This window comes from Bidens hawaiensis, unplaced genomic scaffold (assembly GCF_021521415.1).
Source record: "Bidens hawaiensis isolate Kalapana, Puna unplaced genomic scaffold, B.hawaiensis_p1.1 tig00001692_1, whole genome shotgun sequence".
NCBI classification, from domain to species: domain Eukaryota; kingdom Viridiplantae; phylum Streptophyta; class Magnoliopsida; order Asterales; family Asteraceae; genus Bidens; species Bidens hawaiensis.
The window spans coordinates 1,506,124-1,515,683 of record NW_027491096.1 but is presented as its reverse complement, the minus strand read 5'-3'; the positions used below and the strand labels follow the sequence as shown (position 1 = coordinate 1,515,683).

The 9,560-nt window shown below is 36.5% G+C and overlaps 1 protein-coding gene across 1 annotated transcript; it reads right to left on the bottom strand.

The window, feature by feature from the left end:
- Positions 1–511: 511 nt before the first annotated feature.
- LOC143594590 (peroxidase 24-like) lies at positions 512–2,051 on the bottom strand. Its single transcript, XM_077073859.1, has 4 exons — positions 1,713–2,051; positions 1,426–1,617; positions 1,134–1,299; positions 512–921 (listed from the first exon to the last, which is right to left on the bottom strand). The coding sequence occupies exons 1-4, from the start codon at positions 1,998–2,000 to the stop codon at positions 512–514; spliced, it is 1,056 nt and encodes a 351-aa protein (XP_076929974.1). The 5' UTR covers positions 2,001–2,051.
- Positions 2,052–9,560: the final 7,509 nt, after the last annotated feature.

The following is a 9,560-nucleotide window of genomic DNA, read 5'->3' as shown; positions in this document are numbered from 1 at the left end:
CACGTTAAAATATTAATTGTTAGGTTAAAAGTAATTATGATAAAATATGAGCCATAAATATCAAAAATTTCTTGGACATAAAACCAGTTTGCCGGTAAAAACCGGTATTTTAGAAAAAACCGCCGGTACAATGTTCTAGCAAACCGGCCAAAAATACCGGGCTCAAAATACCGGTTTGCTATGTGAAATCCGGTTTAACCGGTTCAACCGGCCGGTTTTAACCGGTTTTTAAAACACTGCTACTACGCCAAGGTGACCTGTTGCGACAAGGTGAACAGATGCGCCGCATTGATCTGCTACACTAAAATTATACATTTTCCTTTGGACACATTCTTACAACAAATCTTGACAGTTATATCTAGAATTTAGGTCAAAAACACACTTTATTTTATTGAATTTCAACTCTTACGAGTTGTCACAAGAAAAACATTACAAAAGAACTGAAAAGAAAAAAAAAAAGAAATCATTAAATCACAAGGAATCAAGTCTTAATGATGGTTATAATCATTGGCTATATATTATTAATCACACGACAATTTTTCCTTACTTCTCCTTGACCACCTGTAAGAACTTCAACAGCCCCCATTTTCACCATAGATCTAGCAAACTGAGCGAAGAACACCAAAGGGTTTTCTAAAACCTTTGCCACCCCAGCCGATTGCCGGTTTGTGAGTAATTCTGCATCGGATACAAAAAGACCCTTGTGATTGTTTAAAGCGCGATAGTAATCCGAATCGAATGCGAGGGAGCTGTTAGGATCCATTTCAAGAGCAGTGGCCGGGTTAATAGGGTTCGGGCATAGTTTCCTCAATGTTTGTGCGTAATCCTTGTTAAGAGACGGATCAGCGTCCCCTTTTCCTGTGAAGTTGTAGAGTCTTCTCGAGACTAAGGTACAATGTGAGATCCCAATTGTATGCGCCCCTAGTAATTAATCGCACAAAAACTTTAGTTACATGATATATAGATGCATGCATGCATATATAAAAGATGGTCTGAAAGATATAATCTGTTTAAATATCTTTTTTTTAACTATATCCATGTATGTAGTTGATTAATAATACATAATATCTTATGAGGTTTTAATTATGTGGTTGTGTGTATGTATATCTAATCATCTATATAAGATTGTATACCTGAAAGTGTTACAAGATCGTTAAGGTCAAGGCTTTTGTTTGCAAATTGGGCTAGGAGGGTCGTAAAGTTGGCGTTTGCAGATGGTAAATTTCCACCGACTTCAGACGCCAACGAGACTCTTCCGTCTTTCCTTCCCGTAAAAACCGGCCACATTTCCCTCTTAAACTGTGATTTTCGATGACGATGAAACCATGAGTTAGACAAATAAAATAAGTTTAGAAGTCGAGTTCTTTAAACCATTAATACAGTAATATTACAAGTACTAATTGTGTAAAACTGTAAATCACTTACTTGGAAGGAAACGGCATCTCTAGCTGCCAATGCAACAATGTCAGCACATGAAACAGTTCCCGGACAAGCAGTTTCCAACTTTGTCTTTATCTCATCAATTACCTCGTACCCTGAAATAGATCTGTTTGGCCCAGCTGTCTTTTCCGTTGTCGTGTTTTGAGTAGGATCCAATAGAATTGATCCATCACATCCCTGCAAGCTCAAAACAATACAACCAATTATAAGCTGCTAACCAATAAGATCAGGCGCGTTTCATAAAATACCCGTAATATAATATACGTACTTACCCTCACAAAACAGTCATGATAATGAAGCCTTAGAAGCTTGGCAGCCATGGAAGGATCCGCAGCAACTTTGCTCCATACAATATCCTTTACAGTCTTTTCAACCCAACCAACCGAACCACATCGGTTCTGGTAATAATCCACCTGCAAACCCCCGCCAACACCATGGGCATTGCCATGTCCATGGACCTTATCATGACCATGGCCCTGACCATGACCATGATCATTACCACCCATGCACCCAACCACCAAAATGGAAGCAACCAAACATGCAAGAATGTTTTTCATCATGCTTCCTTTTCTTAGTTTTCTAGGTTCTTTCACTTGATGTTTTGTTGTGTTTGAACCTTCTATTTTTAGCTCTATATATAGACATGCCTATGCCAAACATGACTTGGCTGGTAATGGTGATAATATTTTACTAAACCATTATAAAATGATATTTGAATCGACTGTCATCTATTATAAATTCTAATAAGAATAATAATTGGTTCAATACTTGGTGTTAATATGAATGCATATTTCTTTATCTTAAAAAACATGGCCATCGGATCATGGAATACATATATAAGTTATTTTATTGAAAGTTGAGTAAAATGAATGATTGAAGAAACGATTCAATCACCCGTAATAAGGGATGAGATCGGTATCTTATTGGTATCAAAAGTATTGGTATTGAATATCTGAAAATAAGGGTAACGAATACCGTAGCAAATTTATCAGTATGATACTGATTATGGCCAGATACCGATGTTAGTAAATAATACCAAATGTTCATCCTTACCCATAACCGCAATGATGGGTTTTTAAATTATATTTATCTGATTAAGAGAAACAAAATATTGTCTAGAATTTTTAATTTTATACAGTCAAATGTCTTTATTTGTTTGTTTGTTTTTTCAAATTAAGGGTTAACATATATTATGGTCATCCAAGCATCAAACTTTTATTTTCTTTTAAGACAACATATCACCACTACTAATAACTAAGGAATATTATCGACGATGACAATCAGTCATCGATTGAACATATAAGACACTGAAAGTTTTTTCAACATTTTTTTATAAAACCAATGAAAATGCAAAAACTTCATATAAACTCAAAAAAAAGAGGGAACATAATCACACTTCCTTTCTTTCAGTGACATATCTAATCAGACTGAGTAGGATTTTAAGAGCTGTCATGATCATTCACATCCCTTTCAGTAGGCAGGAAGGGCGCAGAAGCTACCGTTTCTAGAATAGAATGCAAGCTAGCTAGCGACTCTCCTAGTAAGTAGCGAAGGAATGGGACATTCAGAGCGACTAGTCGCTTCTGGCGAAGCTTATAGAAGGCCGCCGATCTCTACAATATTATAAATACCAGTCATGAGCGATAGCGAAGCCTAGCCTAGAGAGGCGCAGGGTAGGATCCAAGAGCTTCTTCTAGGACGAAGCCGAGCCACTAGTGGAGTGGCCAAGGAGGCCTACTATATATCGATATTGGATTAGTTTGTACCGGTGAAATCCCCAATAAAATTTCAGTGAACTATTATGAAGCTATCAGTGTGATTGATCAGACAAGTACCAAGGCTATCTGTCTACTTCTTTCATTTATGAATTTGCACAAGCGACAAGTCCTAGCATTAGTATGAGTTCGTTGACCGAAAAAGGGTGATCCATCTTGATGACAAATTCCACGATAACAAGAAATAGAAATTAATCGTTCGATGTCTGCTCATTCTCCCCTCTTCAATTCCTGCCCTTGTGAGGAAGACCTTCAGAAAACCCCTCTAACTCGGGGAAATGAATTGAAGCCCTTATTAAAATGAGTCAAGTCTATGATAGGTACTGATAGTCTTTATGGTGCGCTTATACCCCTTATCAGCAAAGCACCAATGACTTCAGTCTTCTGAAGAAAGGGGCTTAGGGCATATCATCAAAGAAAGAATCCCGAGGAAGGGGGTGAAGCTGAGGTTAGAAAATGTTTCTTCCGCTGTTGCTAGTTCTTCTGTTGTTGGTAGTTCCTCAGGTCGCTTTGTTTCTTTTTCAGAGCCTTTTTATTCTTTCACAAAAGATTTGGCTCAGCGTGGGTAGGAGAAGAACCCGACCCGGTATTATTAAAATATAATAGAGGAAGCAGAACCAAGTCAAGATAATACGGATCGAGCCCTTAGAATCGTTACGTTGTTCGACTGAACTCGTTGGCTCGCTCTATTCGGTCGGAACCCGGTTCGTCGAGAACCTTCTCTCATAGATTCCCTTCATCAAGTCTCATTGCCAGCCTTACCGCTCTTATCCCTTGGTGTCAAAGGGCGAGTTCCTTTCTTGTCTTGCCCAAAAACTTTCTTTATTCTCATTGGAGAAAGACTCTCTCTCTACTTTATTTGACAGGGGCGGAGAATACCTCTATCAATAACAAGAAAAAAGTAGCAATTCCGTTTCAAATGGAGGGAGATCTTTCATATCTTTCGAGATCCACCTTACAATATGGGGTAAAAAGCCAAAATAAGTGATTTGCCCTTATACTTATATAAAAAGAAAACTGATTCTTGAGAACCTCACCCCCCCCCCTTTCACGCTCATGTCACGTCAAGGTATTGCAGAAGAAAAAACTACAAAATCCGATCTAATTTATCGTAATTCACCTCGTTTTCGTGTATGGATAGGGCTAGTTTTGTTAATTTAATTGGTGAACTTTTATTACAAAACATAAAATAAAAAGAGGGATATAAAAGTCGTCAACAAAAATCCACAACTTTGCACGACTCCCTTTGTGATGTTGCTCGCCCTTAATCCATGTCTCATACCATGCTTTTAAATGATGGCTTAATCAAACTAGATATTATTAAAAATAAAAGCTTTATATGACAACCGCATATCTAATGAATAATTTTGATTGGATTATTTTCAACGTAATTTAGAACAAGAGTCGGTGATTGATAATTATTTAAAAATTATGACATATTTGACATTTAGCATATAGACAACTCATAAACATAGCAAGGTCAAAAGAGTAATTAATAATTAAAAACTCTACCCCATAGAACCTTGACCCGTCTACTCGGGTCTTGCTTACATTCCTCAAGTAGGCCACATGGATTGGCCTTCTTCGGCTAGTCGTAGACTAGTGGCGTTACGGAACAACTACCCGACGAGTGGTAATAAGAACAACTAAAGTAGTAGAATTAAATTCTGATCCTTTCTGTATCAAAAAGAGGCCAACTGAGCTCTAAATAGTTAAACCTGCTTTGGTGGCCTTTTGCCCATAGCTAACTTGAGGTACCATGATAGTAAGGCCATAAAAGTTATGCTCTTACGAAATTCTTCTGTTTTTCAGTATGATCTCCATCATAAAAAAATGTTCACCAACTCTTCCATAGTAATCATCCAGTTTGTTCGGGAATGCGGTTTTTCTACAATTTGGCATTAAGAGCTACATATTCTTAGAGAAAGAACAAGGCATTTCACTAGAACAGCAGTAGTAAGACAATGATTTTCTCTCTGTAAATGTTCTGGAGCTACCACTCTATAAGATCAACAAAAACAAACCATTTCCTGAAGTGAACTAAAGCTGCTTCAATCCACCAATGTAAGCTGTTAGACTCTTGCTCAGGGAGTACTTTTTTCGTTGAGAATTTCTTTATCCATTTTATTCCATATTCATCGTGAGGGAGAGAGCGGTAGTCATCTAAGGTTCTCCAATCTCTATCAATCCCATAATGTCATGTCAATACTCTCCTCAACTATCCTAAATGCACTTAAATAATATACACACTTCTCTCAACTACCCCAACTCTCTCTCTCTCTCTCTCATCAGGTACTTGTCACCCATTTGTTTTTCTCTCTAAGGTTGTTCTCTATGGTGGGGGGCTCGAATCCCCTCCATGGTGCCACGTCATCACCACGTAGAAAACGGGGCTTCGAAGCCCTTCTCCATAATGGCCCGCTATGGTTTAAAGGCCCTTGGGCACCCCTATATATGTATGTATGTATGTATGTATGTATGTATGTATGTATGTATGTATGCCTGTGTGAGAGATGGAGAGAGAGAGAGCCCACCTTTACCTCTCTTCCGTGCCGGTCGTTCCAAAAGCGCCCCCATTCCGCGCCCCATAACGTGGAGTCTAACCATCCTTAAAGAATAAGGTGTCGCATACCTCAATGGGGATACCCTACCCGATTCATGGTAACTGAGGGCACCCTCTCCCCCTTATAACAATTTTAGATGCACATTAAATTTATTACATGTTAGAGTATTACCAATAGGTCCTCCATATCATTGTAAGTGAGTTCTCTATGCTATATAAAGTAGTTCTAAATGGTTGTGAGTGAAGAAGATAGAGAAATATTTGTTGTTGAGTAAATTTGGAGAAACACTATTCACTCTCTATAATTTTTTAATGCTTTTTTTAAAGTGATTGCGAGTGAAAGAGAGAGAAAAGAGCATCATAAAAGTATAAAAAAATATTATTTAATTAAAAAATAGAAAGAAAATGTAGTTTTTTAGTGTAATTATAAAAATGGAGATAGTGATTGTCATTTTTGGGTTACATAGTTTTATTTTTAACTAGTATGCTCCCTTCGTGCGTCGCTCGGGGAACTCGGTAATAGACCCAAATTTTTAAATGCGGATATATATACCAAATTTTTAAATGCGGATATCGACACAACAACAAAAGAAGTTTATCTAAATTAAATAGAATTTGGTCAGCATTGGTTTGGCTTATTACAGTATCGACGCGGTATTGACACTCGGCATATAGCTTAGAATACAAAAAAGATATTTTACTCAATATCGTAGCGATTATCATTTCGACACAACAAAAAAGCAATTTGGTTTGTTATGGTATGAGCACTGTACTCAGAGCCGGCTCTGAGAAATGAAAAAAAATTTTGGGCCGAAGGCGAAAACTATTTTGGACCTTAAGTAAAAAAGAGTATTTTGTTGGATTTAAACAATTTAATTTTTAAATTGGTTTACTTGGTTATGATTTGAGCTGTGTAAAAAAACATTAATGTATAAAAATAAGCTTAAACATGTCGAATGAGACTAGAACCCACAACCTTTTGGTTGGTAGTCACACTCCTTTTACCACTAGACCAAGTTAGTTGTTATGTAATTGGGTTTAAATATTAAGTATACATATACATATAGTTTTTCATAAAAATACATACAATTACAAAAAAAATCAGGCCTAACGAATAGTTGAGCCTATGGCCATTGACCACTCTGCCATATGCCATGGCCGGCCTTGACTGTACTGACACTCACCGAAAATAGGGACAAAAGTGAAACAACGTGAAACAAAGATCGAACCAAAACCTAGACACAAATAAAAGAAAAAAGGACCAAACCTGCACATCAACTAACTCTACTGTGGATTTAGATTCAATTATTATATATAGTATAATGGAAGAGATTTGCCCGACTCAGAATACTATTAATTTGATATGGGCTACATGAGTCCCAAATAATTTACTAGATAATTGATAAACGGATATTCTCAACCCACCAAGAGAAACAAGTGATTTCTTGGTCATGAGAATGCTCTTAACAATTTAAGAAAGCAAAATGCATTATATTTTGTTACATGCAATAAAAACAATATAATAATAATAATAATAATAATAATAATAATAATAATAATAATAATAATAATAATATATGAAACCGTAAACAAAGTGTTCCAACGGTAATCATAAACTACATTGTTCACTCCTGACCTTGTTAAACAATATTGGTTTCAAAGATTCAAATATCTTTTTTTTCTTTTGAACAACAATTATTTTATACACAAAATGTTTCACCTCGCTTGTGTATGGTTTTGAACTACTATTATTGAGTCCGCAACAGCAACCACTCTTCGCGTTTCGTCTGACTTTGCCACTTAATTGAATCAATTTGTCATATTTAACTCACCAACCGTTTGGGGATTTGACCATCTAAACAGGTTCTACCGATTTGGCTTCTCTTCTATATCCCAACCAAAGTCAACCCACATTATTAAATAATAAGTTAATAACCATTTTACGTTTGCAAACTGGAATATTTTGGTTCTTAGAATTTGGAAATCAATGGTATTAATAATAAAAAGTCAACCAGATAATTGAAAACGTCGATCCTTGTTTGGATTATAAAATGAAAATAAGATAATTATATTTTATGAGTTACAAAAGGATTATAAGTTTGGAATCTCTATATTTGGTAACAAACAATAAAGCCATTTGCTATAAACAACAATCACGATTGGTTGGTAACATAGATATAATATTAAATAGGTTTTATCTCTTGTATTACGGGATTGTTTTACATTTTTCGTTTTATAATATTTATTTTTTAGATTTAAATTTTCTTTATTGTAAGAAAGTTAATAATATACTTAGGGTTTGATGATAAAAGAGTTTCACAAATAACTGATATGCTATAAATGTTTTGGTCAAAGATTAGTCTAAGGATCAAATAACCAAATTCATATGTGAGGTTTGATGCTTGTATGAATGAAATGAACAAAGTAATCAATGTAAAGGATGAACAACGAGATTTATACGAGGAAAAGCCTTGGCAACTAGTATACCTCCGGCACAAAAACCTCGGGTAGTGAAAACTATCACTACCAATTATATTATACTTCAAAAACGATTACAATGATTGGAACTAAGGCTGAGTGTGAGTACAAAGTGTAAATGATCTTGCTGATAATTCTAAGTATGCTATACGTGTTGCGTGTGTTTAGCCATAGTTCAACATTAATATATACAAAGAGTCTACAATGGAAATAAACTAACTTCCTATAATCTAGGCCACGTTCGTCCACTAATCCTTCATAGCCGTTGCTTCGTGGTAGGCGAGCTGGAAAGACTAAGTAAATGCTTGTTCCGTGAAAATAGGGTAGTCGGTAGACGTATTCAAATACCTGCAAAAAAGATAAAAATATTCTCGAAGTCAACTATTGAGGATCTTTGAACCATATAGGATCCTTAGTTCTGGCAGCAGACGTTTGCGAGTGCTGAGGATAATTGATCTTCAAGGATCAAGGATCTTGGTCCCAACAATTCCCCCAAATATGATAGCTGTGAATGGATAACAACTGTAATGTTTATCCCGAGAGTTTGAATCATAACCGTTGGCGAGAGGATGACATGACCGTCGCCTGCAAATGCATCATTATCCCTATTTAATAGACTAGAGACGCCATATAACTTCCCCTTTCATCGGATTAAAAGTACTATTCCGGCGATAATCATCAGGTATTCTTCTTTTTCTCTCTCGATTTTTTCTTTCATTTTCTCACATCTTTTCTCGCAATCTTCAATTATACCAAAGAGGAACTCGAAAGCCTCCTTTAGTTCGAGTCCTAGGGAAATTGTTCCTGAACTTCGGACCCAAAATCTTCTCAAAGATCCAGCCTTCGAAATCTATAAGTTTACTAATGAGGAAATCGAGAGTATTTCCCGCTGCTTCCCCAATGGTACTGTGTTCAGACCTTATGACCCCAAATCAAAAGCGATCATATTTCTAGTGTCTGGGTTTGTTTTCCGGCACTTCCTTTCTTACTTGGCTTCTCTTATCCTTTTCCTAACCTAAGGTTTCCGTTCACCGGCATGAGCTATATTCAGGCCATGCTGATGATGTTGAGAACCCTACATACCATCGAGAAATTGATCGAAGAACAGAACCATGATTTCACCCTTTCAGCTTTGTCTTGCTTGTATACCCTAGTAACCCATGGTTCCAGCAGATTCGTCTTCAAGAGCAAACCGTTTCAGCCCTTCTAGTCAATAAAACCACTCACAATGATCAGAGCTGGAAGAATCAGTTTTTCTTTGTCCAGAGGGACTCCATCCCGAATGGGAACTCCTTACCCCATTC

Bases quoted from the DNA above. Each gene is read 5' to 3' on its own strand.
- LOC143594590 (XM_077073859.1), bottom strand. From the start codon at position 2,000: ATGATGAAAAACATTCTTGCATGTTTGGTTGCTTCCATTTTGGTGGTT. The intron at 1,300-1,425 runs GTAAGTGATTTA...CGAAAATCACAG, and splicing joins GAGATGCCGTTTCCTTCCAA to TTTAAGAGGGAAATGTGGCC. The intron at 922-1,133 runs GTATACAATCTT...ATTAATTACTAG, and splicing joins CGATCTTGTAACACTTTCAG to GGGCGCATACAATTGGGATC.